The sequence below is a fragment of the Vanellus vanellus genome, assembly GCF_965231255.1.
Source record: "Vanellus vanellus genome assembly, chromosome: 5".
Classification (NCBI taxonomy): Eukaryota; Metazoa; Chordata; class Aves; order Charadriiformes; family Charadriidae; genus Vanellus; species Vanellus vanellus.
In genome coordinates this window covers 51834358-51855318 of record NC_138910.1, presented here as the reverse complement: position 1 = coordinate 51855318, position 20961 = coordinate 51834358, and the positions used below count along the sequence as shown (strand labels likewise).

Sequence of the window (20961 nt, the reverse complement as noted above, 5' to 3'; positions counted from 1 at the left end):
GGAGTCTCAGCCTAATTATTTTTTTTTTTTCTCTCCCTGTACCTCAATGTCACCTTCCTTTTAGCCGGTGGGCAAATGACAACTGCATCCCTTTGCACATCCCAGAGCACAGATGCGTCCTCTTTGTGACTGCTTTCCGCTTAGGCGTGATGGGGAGGTTGCACAATGACGTTCTGGAGCCATGGAGCCCTTATGCTAGGAGAGGCTGTCTGCTCCACTCCCTGCTAACGAAAGGGGGGACCAGGGTCCTTGGGATCTGCCAGCAAATCACACCACACACAGTACTTATTAAAAGTTCAAAGGCATGCCAGGAGGCAACCTTGAGTCCTCAGAGTAGCAACCACCGACGAGAGCAGCAAGGGCAGAGCAGATCCTCTCTGCGTTGAATCCCTGCTCCCACCGCCAAGGGAAACTGCAAAATAAAACACCTGTGTCTGCCAGCAGGCGTTGGCTCCCCCTGCTCCTTCTGATCTGCGCCCCTTTCCTCTTCTGGGGACTTTCCTTTGGCCACCTCGTCCTTCACACGGTTTGTGGGGCTGGCTATGTGATGGAGCCCAGAGCCCTGGCGAGGTCATCCATGGACACGGGGATAACAAGGAATGGTTATGGGGTAAGGCTGTCGGGGAAAAGTTCCTTGTAATTTCACCCACTTAAAAATGTAATGAGGACTCTGGCAGTCCAGCACCTCACTACTCAGATAAATTAACTTCTTTTTGTGTCCAGGTAAACTCTCAGCATCCATGGCATCCCACAGCAGGCAGTCCCGGAGGTTCACCCTGCAGAAAGTAATGCCGCCTTTGCTCAATTTCATTTCCCATTTTCATTAAATAACCGATTGCTCATGCACTATGAAGAGGAAAATTAATTTTCCCCAAAACAACCCTTATTCTGAACAGTCATCCCACATCCTACCATGAATTATCACCTTGCATTTGCTCATTTATTCCTGTTGTGGTTTAACCCCAGCTGGCAACTAAGCACCACACAGCTGCTTGCACACTCCACCCCGGTGGGATGGTAGAGAGAATCCAAAGAGTAAAACTCGTGGGTTGAGATAAAGACAGTTTAATAGGTAAAGCAAAAGCCACGCATGCAAGCAAAGCAAAACAAGGAATTCATTCATTACTTCCCATCGTCAGGCAGGTGTTCAGCCATCTTCAGGAAAGCAGGGCTCCATCACCGCTGCGCTTTGCTCAGTTTCATCAAAACTCATTCTTCATTAATCTCCCAAGTTCTTGTGCATCCCCCAGCCTACTCGCTGGCAGGGTGGTGTGAGAAGCAGAAAAGGCCTTGACGCTGTGTAAGCACTGTTCAGCAATAACCAAAACACCCCTGTATTATCAACACTGTTTTCAGCACAAATCCAAAACATAGCCCTGTAGTAGCTACTGTGAAGAAAATTAACTCTATCCCAGCCAAAACCAGCACAATTCCATAACTGATTACATTTTTACCATTTTTGACCAGTTGACCAGCCAGGGATTGCAGGCTCTGCTGCACACAGACCCAACCGAGGGTACGCCAGTGGTATGAAACTGGCTTTCACTGGACAACAGAGAGCCCACAAGAGACAGCAACAGGAAGAAAGCCATGACCACAGGAAAAGCTTTGGTCTGGCTTCACTCCTCCTCAGACAACTGCAAGCCCCCCAAAAAACACTCCATCAGCTCCAGCATGTGGGAGCAGGAGAATCCAGCACGTGGGACCAGGAGAAACCAGCACAGAATCACAGAATCATAGAATGGTTAGAGTTGGAAGGGACCTTACAGATCATCTAGTTCCAACTCCCCTGCCATGGGCAGGGACACCTTCCACTAGACCAAGTTGCTCAAAGCCCCATCCAGCCTGGTCTTGAACACTACCAGGGATGGGGCATACACAACTTCCCTGGGCAACCTGTGCCAGTGCCTCACCATCCTCACAGTAAAGAATTTCTTCCTAATAGCTAATCTAAATCTACCCTTTTTCAGTTTAAAACCATTCCCGCTCGTCCTATCGTGACACTCCCTGATAAAGAGTCCCTCCCCATCTTTCCTGTACGCCCCCTTTAGGTACGTGAAGGTTGCTATAAGGTCTCCCCGGAGCCTTCTCTTCTCCAGGCTGAACAATCCCAACTCTCTCAGCCTGGTTTCACAGGAGAGGTGCTCCAGCCCTCTGATCATCTTTGTAGCCCTCCTCTGGACTGGCTCCAACAGGTCCATGTCCTTCTTATGTTGGAGGCCCAAGAGCTGGATGCAGTACTCCAGGTGGGGTCTCACAAGAGCAGAGTAGAGAGGCAGAATCACCTCCCTGGACTTGCTGGCCATGCTTCTTTTGATGCAGCCCAGGATGAGGTTGGCCTTCTGGGTTGTGAGTGCACATTGCCAGCTCATGTTGTGCTTCTCACCCACCAACACCCCCAAGTCCTTCTCCTCTCTCAATCCGTTCTCCACTTAGCCTGTATTTGTGCTTGGGATTGTCCTGACCCATGTGCAGGACCTTGCACTTGGCCTTGTTGAACTTCATGAGGTTCTCACAGGCCCACTTCTCAAGCCAAGGTCCCTTTGGACGGCATCCCTTCCCTCCAGCACGTGGACCGCTCCACACAGCTTGGTGTCACTGGCAAATTTGCCGAGGGTGCACTCAATCCCAACATCCATGTCACCAACAAAGATGTTAAACAGCACCGGTCCCAGTACTAACCCCAGAGGAATGCCACTCATCACTGCTCGCCACTTGGACATCAAGCCATTGACCACAACTTTATGAGTGTGGCCATCCAAGCCTTCTTCTTGGCAATTAGCAGTCGCCTCTCGGCACCTTTTTCCTTTAACACCTCAAAGTCATCAAAGTCAGGGGACCACACCATCACACAGTTGAGGCCTCATGCCGTCTGGCCCCTTTGCACTTTACAGTGAAGTCACCACAGATTTGTAAAAATGAGGCTCGGGAAACCTAGTTACAAACGCAGAGGGGCCACAAGTGGGCAGGATTTGATGGAAACCCTCAGGATCTGGTGTAAACCCTTGCTGCCCCCCACAACACTGAATACTTAGCTACCGACTAGTGTTTTGTATCAAGTTATCACTGTCTCAATCTCCCTCTTACACAACCATTGAAAATCTTCAACAACTTCCACTAAAAATGCAAACAAGGAGGAAAAACCCTGAAGCATCTGAAACCCATTTGCTATATCATTTCTTCCTTTAGCTGCAAAACCTTTTCTGGGGAGGAAAAAATATCTCCTATACTTTTACAAATCCAAATTCAAACCAAGCCAGCTTTCCACCCAAGAGGAAAAGCCATCTCCTCCACACTGAATGCATCCTCTTTGCACCGAGCTAGTAAAGGATCACACACACACACCCCCCTGTGCGTGTGCACACACGCCACAAAAATTTTCCTGATAAAAGTTTCACTGAGCCCAGTTCTTTCCTGCAGACGGTTGGGATTTTGACGAGTTGGCACTTTTCCGCACAGAAGTGTTTAATCAGATCTTTCCTGACCAGTTCTGCAGCTGTGTGCCGTGCACCGAGCACTCCTCTCCCGGGTAGGAATCGGTTAGCCAAGCATACTACTGAAACACTTCCCACTGCTTCCAAACCAAAAATCAGAGCTTCCCACAAGAAATGGCAAAAATGCTCCCATTTGAAAAAAAAAAAAATAGCAGCGTGGTTTGAGTGGTTTTCATGTGAAAATCTGAATCACTTACTACATCTTGTAAATTAATTTCCAGCATCAAAGAAAAGGCTGCCTTTTTTCTTCCTGGAAAGTTTGCAACTTCCCTACGTTTTGGTACCACCTCCTTATTTTCAGCCCTCGACAGCTCTGCGAAGCTTTACACTTTTTCACAAATGTGTAAAAGAAACCATTTTCAGTTAAGTGAATAAAGTATTCATATAATTTATTAAAGGATTTCTGAAATTCCTAGCTAGTAACTCGCAGAGGCTATGGGAGCTTTACCCTTTTTCACTCCTAGCGTGGTTAAGGTTTCAGGGGATGCTTTGTGAGAGCAAGCCAAACTGCGCAACCTTGGCATGCTGAAAGGAGAGCACTGCAAATTACCCCTAATAGACTTTCATGAATTTCAACAAATCTAACCCCAATAACCTTTGGTGCACTGCTCAGAATACACCACATCTTTAAGCACCTGAACTGATACAACTAAATCCCTCAGATGCTCCGAACACAGAGCAACGAGGCTACATCCGCTGAACTGCTTCAGAGGGGTTTCCCCACTGAGGGTGCACATTTGGATAGGTGAGTTACAGTGTCCTGCACTTCACAGAACAACCTGCCACCTCCAAGCCTGTTTGAGAGACACGTGTCATTAAGGCACAGCGTATCAGCACCCAAAGGAGAGCCAGTGTGGGTACCTGGTATATATCAGGCCTCTGCTGGCACACTGTTGGCAAAAGGAAACCAGAACTGCTGAACAGCTCTGGGCCACCCCAAGCTCTCCTTCCCCTGCTTGGAAACACACTGGTTTTCTTCCTCTATCCCAGCAGAAAGCCCAAAGCTACCAGAGCAGCAGACAAGGGCTGCAGCACACCGTGGAGAACGGCACTAGACAAGGGCTGCAGCACACCGTGGAGAACGGCACTAATAGGGAAGGTGGGAGCTCTGAAGAGCGTGAAGCTCAAGTTGAAATCACAGAGGCTTTGGGGAGTACAAGGTCTTTGGGGGACAGGGACAGCCAAACTGGCCCAGTGACTCCTTGGCACTGTTTTTTTTCCTGGAGGGAACCCCCTGCACTCAGCACAGCACATTTCACAGGGACCCCCTGAAACCTGCTGGTGTGGGAAACAAGCCATCCAAGATGCAGCAAGAAAGGGCCGGCAAACACAAGCCCTAGAGGTGCTGCCTGTTGCACCACACCTTGCAAGCTGTGGCTTCCCAGGCGTGGGGCTGGCCAGAGCAGGAGGTGGCTTTCTCACCCTGCAAACTGCAGAAACCGGTTTTACACGTGCCACAGCCTTCCCACCCCACACTCATGAGTAAAGCTGCTGTGATTGCAAAAGCCAGGTATTCAGTTCACATGCTGAAGAGGCACCTCTGCAAATGGGTTTTGTGCCTGTTCCCCCAGTGAACTGGCACTGCCTTTGCTAGGGATGCTGGACTGCAGCCACATTCGAAAAGCACAGGCAGGGACATGCACTTTGGTCAAGAGGGCAAAGACTTGAGGGATTACTCTAGGCCAAGCCTCTGCAAAATCAACCATCGCGCCTGCCTGTCCCATGCGAGTAACAGGGACACCACCCCCTCACCCCCCCCCCCTCCGACTGCTGCACAAAGGGAGTTCAGCTGTGTGTATACGGGAACATCCCCTAGCACTGCACAGGCACCATTCCGCTCCTGACAGCTTTTCTAAGCCCAAAGCTATGTGTGCTCACAGCTGGGAGAGGCTACTAAGGAGCCCAGGGATTTAAGAGGGGGGAGTGAGGGAACAGGGGGTCCTCACCCTGGCATGGACAAAAGCCAAGACGGAAAGGGCCGTTCTCGCCCTGCAGAAAGGAGGAGGAAGGAAGCGGTGCCTGTTCATTCCCGGGGCAGGAAGGGTAGCGGGAGCAGAGCAGACTGGCTGTCGCTCTGTCCTTCTTCCTCCCCCACCGGGCAGGAACACAGCCTGGCCCGGCCGCTCCTGCCAGACGCCGTGCCAGGGACAATGGCCCGGCAGCCAGCACAGGGCGGCCGCCACAGCCCCAACAGGACGGGCCTACTTGACTCCCGAGAAGCCGGCACGTAGGAATCGCGGCGGCGTAGGGGTGAGATGGACACCGCGCCGCCGACCACTGACGGGCTGTCCGGGGCCCAGCGGCCCGGAGCTTCCCCGGGCCTGGAAAAGCCCTCACGAAGAGCCGGGTCGGTCCCGTTTACCCCCAGCGCGGCCCTCCTGGGCGCCGCTCCCCACCGGGCATCGAGCTGGGAGGGGGTCACCCGCCGCCCCCCCTAGCAGTCCCCGCCTGCCGGCGGTCCCACCGTGGCGGCGGTACCGCCGCTCTCTCAGCCAGCCGCCATAGCGGCGCGCGACTCCGGCTGCGGTTGCGACGTCACCTGAGCCCGCTCCCCCCCCTCCCGCCCCCGCGCCCTCCACCGCCGCTCTGCGCAGGCGCGCGACGCGTGACGGCGAGGGCGGGGCGAGGGGCGGGGTGTGACGGCGGCGCCCGGGGGTGGGGAGGGGGCGTGGCAGGCGGCGCGCGGCGGCCGGGGCGCGCGGCGGCGGCGGCAGCGCCATGTCGATGGAGGACCCCTTCTTCGTGGTGAAGGGGTGAGCGCCGACCCGCCGGAGACACCCCGCGCCGCGAGGGTTGGGGGTGGGTGTGAGGCCCCCCCCCCGGCGCTGTTGGGGCTGAGCACGGCCGCCCCGCAGCAGGGGAGGCCGCGGGGAGTGGGGGGCGAGCGGCGGGCGGGGGTCTCGGGAGGCGACCGGGGCGGGTGGAAAATGGCGCCTCTGTCCCCCACACACACTTCGGGGCGGGGGTGCGTGTCAGGGGCGGCCCTGTTGGGGTGCCCGGCGTCGGCGACCGAGCGCGGAAAGGCCCCGGGCTGAGGCGCTGTGCCGGGCAGGTGCAGGGCCGCGGCCGGGCCTCCCCGCGCGAAGCGCTCCCCGCTCTGCGGGCCAAGGGAACCCGAGCTTTGTAGGTTTCCCCCCCGCCGTCGCCCACCCCTCCCTGCCCCGGGTACAGGGGCGGGCGGGCGGGGAAGCGGGAGGTGCAGCGCTGCCTTGGCTGCAGGTGCGGCCGCCGGCAGGCTGGGACAGCTTGGGGACAGCCCGCCCGGATGTCCCCGCCGTCGGAGGGAGGCGGCTGTGGCTTGGGAAGTGTCGCCCTGCAGCAGGCAGAGCGGGGCCGGCTGGCTCGTGGGTGGGATCCCCCAAAAGGCCAAGGCCGTGGAGTCCAGGTGGGAAGATGGAGACGAGCAGGGACCAAGCTTTGGAAGAAGCCGCAGCGTGGACGGTGGCCATGAGAGGAAGCAAGCAGAGGAGAGCTTGAACAAAGGCAAAGACAAACTAAAGGTGGTCGAGGCAGGAAGAAAGGAAAATTGTAATTAATCGGGGTGAAGGCAGCTTAGTCCCTAAAAACTACTCTGGGGCCACCTTCACCTTCTGCTGTGGGCTGGTCTCCTACCCTATGTCACGGTGAAACAGCGCTCTGGAGCAGTGGAGGTGCTCGTAGGGGAATGGTGGGGAAAGCTGTGTGAGTGCAAGAGGTGTGGGAAGGGATGCTGGTGCAGCCAGGGAAAGTGAATCATTCTGCCAGGTTGAACTGGTGCTAAGGGGAAAAAATACAAGTTGCCGTGGGTGGGGAGCAAACGTCCTGTCAAACTTTCCGGAGAGGTTCCCGCGCTGTGCAGGGAAGGGCTGGGAGGGGAGAGGGGATGTGCTGCTGCTCCCAGCGTTAATTATTACCCAGCAGGTTGAGGTGGAAGGGGCTGGTGGAAGCTGTCCACGTTGTGTTCAATTTGCTTTCCTGGAGTTCATAACTCCTCCCATCAGAGGACATCCCGCTCTGCTTTAAATTCCTGCTTGTGGGTACTTTCCCAAGTATGCCCAGATGAAAAAAAAAAAAAAACCCACAAGCTTTTGCTAGGAAGTAGTGAAGGGAACGAAGCTCCAGATCCTCAGTGCAGGCTGCTGACTTTAGGGCACTAGATGTGGCAGACTCGGAGCCGTGGGTGTGCGAGAAGAGACACGCATCAGGGTGCCAAGAGACTGCAGCTTAGGCAGCAAAGTACTTCAGGCCACAGTGTAACATAAAGAGCGCTACAGTCCTGGCATCCCTGCGGGGTGCGGGCTCAGTTCATCCATCCTGGGCTTCCCCCCCTGATAACCTACTTTCCTTCAGTGGGGATAAACACCTGCATCTTACGTGGGTGCTGTGTGTAAGCTTTTGGGCTTTTAGTGGCCACCTTTCACACCAGCAAAGTCTGGTGTCATCTGTGTCCCTTGTCCCGGCTTCCTGTGAACCTGGAGGAGCAGTTCACGGCTCAGAACTGCAGAGTTTGTAGGTACAGATACACTGATAGACCGTGACCCAAACTTACAGACCCACTTGCCCTAAACCATCAAAAGCAGCATTCAGTGCTGTCAGCAAAGCCTGCCTTCCTGTGCTTTGAATGCACTCCTCTCCAAAAAGCTTAGAGCAGCAGAAAAGACTTCTGTTCCCTAAGCCAGTGTAGTAGAGCTGTGTGAGTTTTTTTTTTTTTTACATTAAATTAAAATAAACAGGGCTGCACTCAACAGTCTGCCTGGCTGTATTGTGGGGACAGTTCCTGTAATTCTGTGTGCCCTTGGGGTATCTTACCTAGGTAGTCAAGAGCCTTCAGAGGAGAGCTGTTGAGAGGAATGTGAAACATTAATTGCCAAAGAGCAGCCCTGTTCAGACACTCTGCCGAGGCTTGCCTGTGTGACACTCAGCAGAAACCTCCCCTAAAGAAACAGGTCCCTTCATTAATAGATGACCTGTAAGTTGTTGTTGCTCAGCACTTTGTGCTGCAACCAGAGATGGGATTGTCCAGCAGGTAGGGCAAATCCTTATTTTACAAAATAAACTAAAAATTGTTTGAAGGAAAGGTTTTGGGGAGAAAGCTGGGCTTCCCTGCTCAGCTGTACACAGGGTTGTCCCACCGTGACTGCTGCAGAGTAACTGATGATAATCCCTTCACTTCTCTTTAATCACCCCGGCTGCAGGGAGGTGCAGAAAGCTGTGAACACCGCCCAGGGGCTCTTCCAGAGGTGGACAGAGCTCTTGCAAGATCCCTCCATTGCCACAAGAGAAGAAATCGACTGGACCACTAATGAGCTCAGGAATAACCTGCGGAGCATTGAGTGGGACCTGGAAGACTTGGATGAAACCATTAATATCCTTTCTGTGGTCTTTTGGAGGTAGGGGCGTGCGGTTTCTGAGTTGTACTAAATAGCCAAGTACCAGCGCTTGCCAGTAGTTACTTTTTGCAGAAAATGGGACTATTTGGGATTGAAATTTGCATTTACATCGACTTTTCTCAAATTGCAAATGAGAAATTAAGCGAATGTATTCAGCAAAAGGATTTTCCTTTTGCCTTTCTGTTTTCCTTTTGACAAGGTATATTCTAAGATGCTTTGTTCTAGAAAGCTTATTGCATTGTATGAGCTTGGATTTCTGTGTAGTCAGTTGTACTTTAGGCTGGCTTCCAGAAATACTCCTTTTCCCTTGTGTTCATCTGAACACTCTGGAAAGCGCTGTGCAGCATCAGAGAACCAAAAAAATGCAAGAGAGGAGCCTCACACTGGTGCGTGTACTGCACAGTACGTTCCTGCCATGCCTGTTTTTTCCTCCAGTGTTTCATACTTTGCTAATCAAATTTTGGGAAAAGGCACAGTGCAATGGAAAGCTGCCGCTTGGTGGAACCCTGCTGAGGCACGCTCAGGGTTTGTGTGCATACTCAACACCACTAACAGGGACTCCTTGACTTGCTGCCTACGCATCGTTGAAGCAAACCCGCGGAAATTCAACCTCGATGCGACGGAGCTGGGTATCAGGAAAACCTTCATCACAAGCACGCGGCAGGTGGTCCGGGTAAGGAACGTGGACTTTGGATGGGAGCGATTACCTGGTTAAAAAAGAGGAAAGCTCGTGGCCATTTCTGTGGTGGAGAGCAGAGAATAAACCTGCTGCCTGCTCTGTCGGCCTTCCTCCTCTTCCCCACGTGCTCCTGTGCCTCCCAGAGGGGTTTGGGGGTGCAGGTACCCCATGGTGTACCCTTCTTTTCTGCTGCTGCCCCTTTAAGTCTTCACACTTTTCTTGCAACAGTGAGCCTGGGAACCTGTAGAAACTGGGAAGAAGGAGTAAAGACCCCGCTGCGATGCAGGGGAGGCTGGAGCCTCCCTTCAGAGTTGAAGGAAATTGCAACTGTCCTTGTGCTTTTGTAGTGCTAGTTTTCAAAAACAGAGTCCAATTTGAACGCTGACAGATGGTTAAAGCCTTGCGTTATTGACGTGGTGACTTCAACTTCCTACCACTACAAAATAGTCCAAACAACCACTAGTTTTATTTTTATCTTGAGGAAGATTTTTTTTTTTTTTTTAGTTTAAGCTCACGCTTCAGAAGCAAAAGGAGGATTTTAACAACTTGGTAGTAATAAATAGAGAAGAAACATCTTCCCAAAAGCTTCACTGCCCAGTAACAAGCTGCTAGTTAGAAAGTTTTCTCCCTATTAATAGCTACACTGAGTGTAGCTTAGTTTCTGTTGTTCCTCATGACTCTGATGTTCCTCTTTCACAAAATGTGTTTCTGTGGCTGGCTGCAAACTTGTTACCCTACCTGCAGTCCTGCGGTCTGGATGCAGTTCCTAAGGCTTGCTGCCTGGGCCCTGATCCCGAAACCATGCTGGCCCTGGGTAGCAGGCATGCGCTTGCCGCCTTGCCCTCAGTGTAGCCTACTCCCCAAATGAGCAGGATCAGGCAAGCCTGCTCTATGGTCCTCTTTTCCTGGCTGAAAACTGCTGGCTAATGGGTTTTGGAGCAGCGCCTCTTACTGTTAAGTGAAACTTGTTAGTGGCATTATGCAGATGACTTCCAGTGTCCATGGGGGAGTTTGTGATGCACAGCAGCAAGTGCATTAGCTGATGAGAAGTAACCAAGGGGGATGTGGTGCTCTTAGGTGATATATTGCATGTCTCTGAATGGTAAAACATACCTAACTGTTCTGGTGACATCAGAACTGTGCTGGTGGATTAACCCCTGCTAGATCATATGGACTGCTTGCTAACCTACCGTATAAAAACTACATTACTTTACATTGTGATGGGGAGCCTTCTGTGCCTGGCAACCTTCTACAGGAACTCCACAGCAAAACTTAATTGATGAAAGAGAAAAAGTAGGCACAGTTGGAGAGGATGGCCACAGGACAGGAAATCTGTCTCGTCCTATGCAATGTAAAACCAGATGCAACTGGGAATAAAGTGCAGGGGGTTACAGGCTTCCAAGACCTTGAAGAACATGACTTTTCCTTACAGTCAATGGGAGCATTAGTTTAATATTACACAAATCAAAGTGTTTCTGGCTGTAGTGGAGCAAAATGAGTAATAAATAAGGAATATTTTCGAAATATCACGTTGCCATTGATTCTAGTATTAGCAAAACGATGAACTGTGGTGAAGATTTCTAAATATCCTTCCATACTCTTCAAAACTGTACATTTTCACAGAAAATCTCCCTTCCCTCACTCTCTCTAAAGAAGCTTTGCAGCATCCTGGAATTGCCTGTCCCCACAAATCTAGCTCACATACTTCTTCTTTCATTGAACAAACAGGAAATGAAGGATCAGATGTCAAACTCCTCCATGCAAGCACTGGCCGAAAGGAAAAACAGGCAGGTGAGAACCAGAAACAGGCAAGTTAAGTGAATGCAGTGGCTGTTTGGTACTTTAAGGAGCGAGGGGGATTTATCAGCTCTGGCAGTTGGTGTCTTAAGGTATGTGTTGGAGTAAGTGAAAATGGAAGTTTCACCCGAGGCCCCTCATTGTAAGGTAGAGCATATAGTGTTGATCCAAACTGCATAAAAGCTGTAATTACAATATATATCCTATTTGTAGTTCATCCCCATATAAACCTTTGTTTTGGGAAGGGGCTTGCATGCTGCAGCAAAGCTGTGTTTGAACTGTGTCTGTTTTGCTGACCTGAGTGAGCTGATTCTTGCAGGCACGTTGCTGCCACTCTCTTCCAAGCCCGTCTCTCAAACCAGTAAGTCAGCACTCGCCATCTGTCTCTGTCTTCAGATATGGTTGTGTACAACTGTCAGTGTTGCATCATTCCGCAGAAGGGGGAATCTCCCTCCTCGCCGAGGGGAACAGACTCAGAATCCATGTCAGTGAATGTAATCCTGAGCTCTGCTGTATTTAGGAGCCAAGATGCTGCAATATCCTTTCACACAGCTGCCTCTCGTAATAGTTAGCCATGTAAGAAGATGGAAGAAGCTCAAGGAGTCTCAGGTTGTCTGCACTTGTAATCTAAGGAATAGAAATAGATGCAGCTTGTGTTCCTCCCTGGCTGACGAGGAGGCTGTAAGGAGATCTCAGAGCTGACTTCCAGAGCTGCCTCAGTAAAAGTTGGTGTGCATTTTGTACAATTAACTTATCTGGCTGCATCAGTCTTGCCACTTGTGGCAAAAATGACAAACTGCAACAAGCTACTGAGAAGCACAGAGCTGATTCCTGAGCTTGTTACGGGGTTAATTGACATGCTTGGCAAACAGTTGAAGAAGCAAAGTCCCTTACACCCTTGCTCAAACAAGTCTGTAGCTGTCTGTGCGTTCTGCTGCTTTCTTTCGCGTAAAGTTCCTGCTAGCTGCAGGAGACCATATGGCCCAGCTCGCGTGGCAACATCTGTTCAGGAAAACTGACTTCCCCTTGCTGTCTTCCTCTCCCTTCCCCAGCCCCTCGCCTTCCCTCCAGACTGCAAAGAGTGTGCTGGGCTGGCCTGCAGCAGCTTTTCCAGCGTGCCTTTTTGTCTGAGAGGTTGGCTGGTGGTGACCTGACCCTCACAGGCTAAGGCTGGCAAACAGAGGCCTTTCTACTGAAGCTGCAGCAAAACTAGTGCACCACGTTAAATAAGTGGTAGCTGCATTTGCCACAAACTGGAGAGAACCACAAGCTTGCTCGATGTCCAGAGGGCAGACAAAGCTAGATGTCCTGCTGGCTTCCTGCGCGGTCAGTCCATCAGCTTTCCTCACCTCTCCTTGGTGCTTGTAAGGCAGATGAACCACAGAGACCGTCTTGTTTTTAATCTGCCAGAGCAGCCTGGTCATTGTCTTGCTGTTCTTCACAAATACTCGTTCATCTACCCATGACCAGAAGGTGTGAGATGGTCTCATTACCAGTCAGCCTTGCCTCCACGCTGGTAAGCAGAGCTCCCTAACCCATTTGTAGTGCTGCAGGGTGCAGTTCCTCACCCATGGGCCACTTTCATTCTCCAGCATCTGTCACTTGTGTTATACCCCTTTCAGTGACCAAACTTAGCTGGAAAGGCACGTCTCTACTGGATTTGCAGAAGCTTCTCTCTTCAGGTTGTAGAGCAGGTAGCAAGTGTGATCTTGTATGCTGGCAACTGACTGGTATGCAGGAGGAACAGGTAGCCTGAATCAAAGAACATAAGCATACAACACTTCTGTAGTTATATTTTGCACAGTTTTATTGTCAGATCAACTGGTTAAGTACTTTATCCAGACCCTCTTAAGCCCCTGTCATTAGTAGCACTGTGTTCAGTTCGAGCTATACATCTGTTAACACAATATATCCAGATACTTCCCAGCTTACATGTTCTAGCACACAGTGCTGCCTCTTGAGCAGACCTTTGCTAGTCTTCCTGTGCAGACCTCCTGTGTACACCAGCTGTCGGTCGTACTCCAGCTCTTCTGCTGCTGGAGAGGCATATCTGCAGTATCAGGCTGCAGAGACTCCCCAAACTGGCGTTTTGGCATTGCGTTGTTTCAGTTTGTGACAGCACTCTGGCTGAATAGCAAGAGAGCAGGAGGAAAAGGATGCTGTATGTGTGTGTACAGGAGTATTACCTCGTCTGCCTTCCCACTACACTCTGTAGATGGGCTGTGAGCAGACACAAGGGTGTTGCTGAGGGTTCTCTGCATCTGTTTAGGCACTTCTGGGAGAAAGCGGGAGTCAGAGTTGGGGCTCTGGACCTGACAAATACAGCCGTCTGGACCGGGAGCTGCAATTAGCAAATTCACACTTCATCGAGGAGCAGCAAGCTCAACAACAGGTAAGGCAGCTGGCACCATGCAGACTAAATAGCTTTGCTTGCCAAATGGGTGCTAGGGGGATGAGGTATGGGTTACAAGAGCCAAAAAAAAATATCCACTCCTTGGCTGGTCTGGATCCAGGAGCCTGACAGCCCTCCTCTTTGCTTGCAGAATTTACCTGTGCCTGTTTTTTCTGTATGGCACAGCTCTGGATGCATCTTGGCGCAGTTTTTAGCTGTTGAGGCTTGGGTCTTCTGCTCTGCACAAAAGGCAAACAACATGATCTGGAAGATGCAGCACGCTAAGCTTTAATACTACAAGGATTGCTGAAATCCTTGGAAGTGTAGAAATGTTTCAAACAGAAGAGAGCCCGTTTCTCTTATGCAACTTCCCCTGGTTAAAAAATGAGCTGATGTTTGCTGTTGTTTGTGTGCATCTTCATCAGAACAGGCTAGGAGCAGGAGCACGTGCCTGCTTCCTTTTCCTGCCTTTGTCAACATGAGATTCATGAGAAAGCCTATGCGAGGGCTTTGCGAGAACCCCTGGCGAGGTGCTTCCCCAACACCTTTTGTCTGGAGAAGTGCCCGGGCAGCGTGCAGACCTGTGTGCAGCAGCCCACCCAAACATGGGCTTTTAAACAGGCAGCTTCTCAGAGGCAGCAAACTCTGCTAAAGCTCCTGAACCTTGACAACACCCCAGCTTTCAGATGAGTTTTACCTAGTGACTCTAGAAAGATAAATAGATTCAGAAGTAGGTAACTAGGGTAAATCTAATCCATAGCGTGACTGTGCCCTGAAAATGACTTAAAACATCAGCGCACCTATTCCTTTGGCACATTTGGAGCCAAGGCTTGCAGCTTCTGCAGCTAAAAATAGCAACAGCCCTTTACTCACATTGACCCAGTGTTAGCTGCAGCATGTTCCAGGTTGCATTTCCCAGGCGTAGCATCAGCATGGCTTCCTGGCACCCGCTGCCATACCTGCAGCGGGCAGAGGAGCTTGTGGAGGTTTTGATGACCAGCCCCTGTGGCTTTCAAGAGTCACTTTGGTGATGGGTGCAGCAGGGAAGGGAGGGGGCATGGCTGAGCTAAGGCTGGATTTGTAGGGATGTTAGGAGGCTGCAGCCTGCTGTGCCATGGGGATGCCATGCCAGGGAGGTTTTCCTGCAGCTGTTACATCTCCAGCATTTCTTAGGAACATGGTCCTCATTCCTGGTGGCTTAGGTCTGTGCGCAGGACCCACAGCTGCTGTTGGACGAGCAGTGGGTGTCTGTCCACCTCATAGGCTGGCTCCCACCCGGCTGCAGGAGGCGGCGGCAGACCTGTAATTGCCCATTTCCCTTCTCTTTGGCCCCAGTTGATTGTGGAGCAGCAAGATGAGCAGTTGGAGCTGGTCTCTGGCAGCATCGGGGTGCTGAAGAACATGTCCCAGCGCATTGGCGGGGAGCTGGAGGAGCAAGCAGTGTAAGTGTGAGACACAGCGCCAGAAACCCGGTATGGGGCTGACTGCAACACAGCTGGAGGTCCTTGCACACATGTCTCTGCCCCTGTTAGGGCCTTGAATTTATTAGTCCCTCAGGCAGCCTCTCGTAGCCAGCCTTTGATTTTAGGCAGTGGAAAGCATTTCTTACTGCAGCCTGCAAGGATCCAACTGCAGCCTTGTTCGTTTGAAAGCCTGCACCTAGGGCAGGCTTAGCCACCAACTTTACCTTTCCTTCTCTCTCCTTTTTACACGCTCCCCATAAGGCACGCAGTTGGCTCCTTGGCTTCTGGCAGCCAGCAGAACCGAGTCGATGAGGGAGGGAGGGGCTGTGTAATGGGGATACTGGGCACTTTCCCACTCCACAGGGTTTTGTGCTGCCCCTGCATAACTGCTTGACCCAGGAGTTCTCAGCTCTGCCTTGCCGCTCTGAAACACGCAGCACAGAGCTGGTATTCAGAGTTAAAGCTAAAAATAACCCTCACCCACGCAAAGGGTTAAAGGGTAGCTCAGAAAGTAATTTGCATCCATCATTTACATATAAATTAGATTTCTTTCCCGGTTCTTGTCCTTTGCAAACAAGTGGATAAAGTTTCCAGTTATGCAGGCTAACAGCTACCACTTCCAGAGAGGCTTGAAGGGTTTATGCCTAAAATGCCTCCTTGTTTGGCCGATAGGAGTCTGGAGGGCTGTGTCTGTTGTGAAGTGAAGTCTTCTTTGATGGAGAGGAGGAACTTTAAACCCACCTCCTGTATGAAGTCTTGCAGCGTAAGAGTCATCTGCTGTCATGGAAGCAAATCAGTATGGTGTGTCTGTTTCCAGATCATCACATAAGCCATCAGTGCTTGCTAGACAGTAGCAGATGACTACTGCAATGAGTTTTTTACAACTCTCTCTTTTTCCCCGCTGAGTGAAGGTTTAACAAGTGCCCTAGAACTTCAAATGAAGGAAGCTGTCCTTTTAAACGTATTAAGCTTTGAAGTCCCACTGGCTGGAGACCTTGATTGGTACCTTGATTCTGGCTTTGCTCATTTCTCTTCAGGTGGGTTCTTGGCATTGACAAAGCACAGCTTCAGGAAGGCTTTCAGATTCATTACAGTTGCTGTGTGGAGGAATTAGAGGGGTAACTTCCATTCAGAGCTTAAAAAGCACCTTAAAAGCAATTGCAAATCTCGTTCCTGCTTGATACATGACTGGAGTAAGATTTTAGCTTCAACTGCAAGCCCTGAATAAGAAAAGAGATTTAAAGTCCAAGCTGGCGTCTAGATCTATCTAACCAGTCTCTGCTAATCACAGATTATAAATAAGACTTTCCCCTTAAAAGGAGGAAAACCCCTACTCCTCACCTTGCAGGGGTGCATAGGGCTCAACCACGAACATGCAGCGGGGACCAGTCCAACAGCAGTCCCAAATGACTTCCCACTTGCCACCAAAGCAGAACTGCTGCTTCAGCAGGTTTTTCTCCCCCTTGAGTGCTTTCAGGAGTCTGAGCCACATTCATTTTCTCTGCCAAGGTGTGGTAGGCTGGTCACATCAGTGTTTTGATCAGTGCGTGTGAGTGCGCTGAGAAATCCCAAAGGGACGTGCCACGTGCTGACGAGTGCCACACTTCTTTGTCCCCAGGATGCTGGATGACTTCTCCCACGAGTTAGACAGCACTCAGTCGCGGCTTGATAACGTCATGAAGAAGCTCGCCAAAGTGTCTCACATGACGAGCGGTAGGTCCCGGGAAGTGGGATCCAATCCTGGAAGGGGAGAGCCAAGCCCTCGGATCTGCGGGCTGGGACACTACATGCTGCCATCCCAGACCTGAGCAGAGGGGAGGGAGCAGCTCTTGGTGCTTGAAAGAGGGGGAAGACTTCCAAGCCCTGCAGCTGCTCCTGCCCAGACGCTGCTCTGCAGCCTGTCCTTCGCCTTTGTTTTATTTACAGATGCCTTTCTATTTATGCTGCTACTACCGCGGTGGGAAAATCCCCCTCTAGATGGTAGGAGGGGAAGCTCTGCAGCTTCCTGCTCTGCTGCAGTTTCCCAGGCTGCCTGCAGAACAAAAGCTTTCAAGGTGCCATAAAACGCTCACCACGGTGTGTGGCTTCCCCTGCACCAAACGCTTGCCTATGGCAAGCCCCTTCCCAAATCCCACCTCAGCCTGCTGGTGCCTTCTGGCCCGCAGGCCTGTTCTCAGTCAGATATATCTCTCAGCTGACGGAGGAAAGAGGCGATTTCTGCGCTGGGAGGGGAGACTGAACCCATGAGAAAAGTCCTTATAAGGCTGTGCCTGAAGCCAGTGGGCTGGCGGGGTGCCGCGGGCAGAGCAAACAGGAAACCCGGCGTGCCTGCCGGGAAGTCCCCCACCGCCGGCTCGTCTCTCTGAGCACTGGCAGCGCGCCCGGTAGTCACCTCCTCCGTTACCCTTCTCCCATGGGTGCTTGGGTAGCTTGTGAAGGCAGCAGCAAGTCGAGAGGAGAAGCGTTCCTCCTCTGCAGGATTAGCCTGGCTGGGGGATTTATGAGGTTGTGGAAATACGGCCCTAGAGAGACCATTTGGAGTGCTGAGAGTGCACTTTGGGTCACCAGTAGCCCAGTGGCAGCACAAACACTGGCAAACCTTGTGTATCTCCCCTTTCCTCTGGGAAAAATGCTTCAGTCATTGCAGAGTGCTTCCAAGAGGTGTGAAAGAGCATTTCTGCGCTCCCTGGCATCACATGTGCCGGGGCTGACCAGGAGCGCTCTTCCCAGTGTAGCTGCTCTGCCCAAAAGTTGTGGGGTGCCAGTAGCCCTGTCCTTGCTGCTGCACTGTTGTCTCACAGGGGCTTTCTCTCTGCCATCGCAGACGTGGCCATGGACAGATAGCACCTCTCAGAGGTGATGCAGCATTGACCTTCTGCAAAGCGTGCATGGGGCCAGCGAGATGTAAAGATGTCCAGGGGAGACCTCATTCCTGGCACTCTCCTAAGCAGAGCTCCCACAAGCTCTTCCTGGCAGCTTTCACCAGACCGCTTCTTGTTCCTGTAGTGAACAGGTTACTCCACGAATGAGCAGCAGCACACAGCAGTTCTCTGCTTGTTCCTCCCAATTGCTTTTGACCTGGCTTATCAAATCTATTTGAACTTGGTTGGGGAAAAGCCTCAAACTGCCCATACCTGTCCCCACAAACATGTATCCTGGAGGAGAAACGCTGTCGCCCCATGGGTTGCAGTGAGGCAAGCTGCCAAAGGAGCTGCAGCTTTGGCTTTCTCTGGCTTCTTTAAGCTTAAATTGGGCTCCTAGCAATACTAGTACTCCTAGTGAAGAAAAGCTCTCCCCCGATTTTCTTTCTCTCTTAAAGCAGGAAGACTGATGCTTCCTTTTCCTTCCAGATCGACGGCAGTGGTGTGCAATTATTGTCCTCTTCGTCATCTTGCTGGTGGTGCTCATCCTGTTCTTCGTCCTGTGATGGACTGAACTTCCTTGGACACCCCCTCCCCGCCCCCTCGCCCCTGTAGCACGGGGAAATGAAACTCTCACCGTTTCCGTCCGCCCACAGAGATCCCAGGCAAGAAAACCTGCACGCTGCTCTCACCATTCTCCTCTGAGGACCGCGGCTCGGCTCTGCTGGCGTCTCACCTGGCCCCGGGAAGAACGGGTGGAGGACTGGAGCTGCCTTCTCCCCCGGTGTGGCGCGATCTGGACCTGGGCTTCCAGGTCTGGACCTAGGCAGCTGGAGGGGTACTTGACCCCTGCGCTTCCACCCCATGCAGGTAGGAGCCGGTTGCAGCGATCCTGAGCCACCTGCAGTCAGATGCAGACACAGAGCAGCAAGCCCTGGGGAGGACAGGACGAGGAGGGGGGAGAAAATTAATCCACTGAGCATTACAAACCGCATTGCCAGCCAAAAGCATTACCAGGAGGAGCGGTGGTGTGAAATCCCACGCAGCCACGGCAAGGGAGGGCAGCCCTGGTTGAACTCCCCCCACCCCGCGCTGCCTTCCTCCCACGGCCGCCGAGATGCCACGGTGAGTCTGCAGCTGATTATTCACATCCACCACCCCTTGGCAGAAGCTTACATGCAGGTGAGCCGTAGGGTGTAGTGTCCTGCCATGGGCCGGCTGGGCGCAATTAGAAACCCCAGAGCTTTAAACTTGGGTTGATGCACGCTGAAAGCTGGCAAATGACCGTTAGCTGGAGAGTGAGTTTCTTAAAGCTTTTAAAATTGCCTCCTTTGTTATACAAGCCTCTAAAGCTCATTGACTGATGCTTTCTTTGCCCTTGTATAACTGAGTAACTGCTTCTGTTTAACAGCTGCTTCCCTTTGGCAAGTGATTTGTCAGGTCTAAAATAACTTATTTTTTTTAAGGAAAAAAAAAAACCAACAAAACTTTTAAAGATTTTTTTGATGACCGTTCGAGCCACATTCTCTCTGCGGGTGCACAACATGCATTATCAGAGGAATGGGGATCAATTATGTATTTTAAGTGCATATGAACTTGTAAATAGGATGTCTTAATTTTTCCCAGCCGCTATTTTTTAGACACTTCCGTTGTAAGCAACCAAAAGGCAGGAGATTCAAAGCTAGGTCACATTTCTGTATTGCTTCCCAGTCCTTTTGTTACTTTTGAGTTGTTTGTCACTCGAGTTGTCCCAGCAGTGTTGGATAGCCTAGTTGTCTCCCTCGTATGGTGAAATAGGAGTTAGCCAGGTGGTCAATGCCAAAACGTGGTGAAGAAAGCTCACCCTGGCAGTATTACTGGGGAGAAATGCAGAGGGGGACTTTCGTGCTGCGAACACCGATTGCAGGATATGGGGTGACTTCAAGAAAGCAAAACTGATTTCTCACTAAAGCCGGCTCCCATATTTAGGTTGCAAACACCAGAAGACTTGGGACAGGCTGGTTTACGGCTCCCATATGGGTCTCAGATGGGGCTGGGGGAGGAAGTTAATTGGTGCTGACGCTAAGACTTCTGCTGAAATTGCAAATCACCCCCCCCCCCCAATCATCCTCCCTGAGCGGGAAGCTCACCATCAGACGGCTTTACCTCCGGGATGCTTAGCCCAGACCGAACACTCCTCCCCACTGGGTTTGTGGCTCCCTTCAAGCAGCTGCGTGACCCCCGCCTTGTCCCCCCTTGAGCTGACAGCTGGTGGCACCGTGCCTTCCGCAGCCAGGCGCCGGACGGGGGGCGAGACCGAGCTGCCCTGCCACAATTGGGTGGGTGCTCTCGTCGTTAACGCACATGTGCCCTTAGCACCAAGCCGCACTAATTATTTCAGCGGTTGCTCTTTAACCTTGCAGAGAACCTCGAGGTTTTTTTGGTTACACTGCAAGAAATAGGTGGTGTCTCCCCTTTCCGAGGCTGGCTACCGCAGTGTCTGCGCGGCTCCTTGGGCTTAATACCTCTCCAAGAGCAGGTTCCCGGGAGCGCGAATCCGACCGGGGAGCTGGGCTTGCCATCGGCTGGTATTTGCACACCTCCGATCCCCGTGTTATTTTCGGCATGGTTGTGCATCCACCGGAAATGACTCCCGGCGCTCCTTCATTAGTCTGGCGTACTGCTGGAGGGTGGCCCAGCTGCTGGCATCACCGCAAGCCACCAAACTGTCTTCGGTCCCTTTTCCTGTGTACATTTGCTTTTTCTGTTGTTGGTGGTGCCCCTCTCTTTAACACTAAATAAATGCATTGCTGCTGCCCAGTATGGCGCAGCAGAGATTACTGGTAGTTGTCGCAGTGACCCTTGCTTGGGGACAAGGTAGGGGTCTCATGGCACCAGGTGGCAGAAAAAGCACCCACCAGCATCTG

The 20961-nt window shown here is 51.7% G+C and overlaps 1 protein-coding gene across 2 annotated transcripts; it reads left to right on the top strand.

The window, feature by feature from the left end:
- Positions 1 to 6188: 6188 nt before the first annotated feature.
- Positions 6189 to 20874, top strand: STX6 (syntaxin 6). 2 transcript variants are annotated; one of them, XR_014269209.1, is made up of 9 exons: positions 6189 to 6247; positions 8669 to 8838; positions 9442 to 9536; positions 11271 to 11333; positions 13609 to 13731; positions 15067 to 15173; positions 16813 to 16907; positions 18545 to 19180; positions 20024 to 20874. XR_014269209.1 is itself a non-coding variant. In XM_082483505.1 (8 exons), the coding sequence occupies exons 1-8, from the start codon at positions 6213 to 6215 to the stop codon at positions 18619 to 18621; spliced, it is 765 nt and encodes a 254-aa protein (XP_082339631.1). In that variant the 5' UTR covers positions 6189 to 6212; the 3' UTR covers positions 18622 to 20874. The 2 variants fall into 2 exon arrangements, 1 of the variants encoding a protein (XP_082339631.1); XM_082483505.1 differs by having other exon boundaries at positions 18545 to 20874.
- The last annotated feature ends 87 nt before the right edge of the window (positions 20875 to 20961 follow it).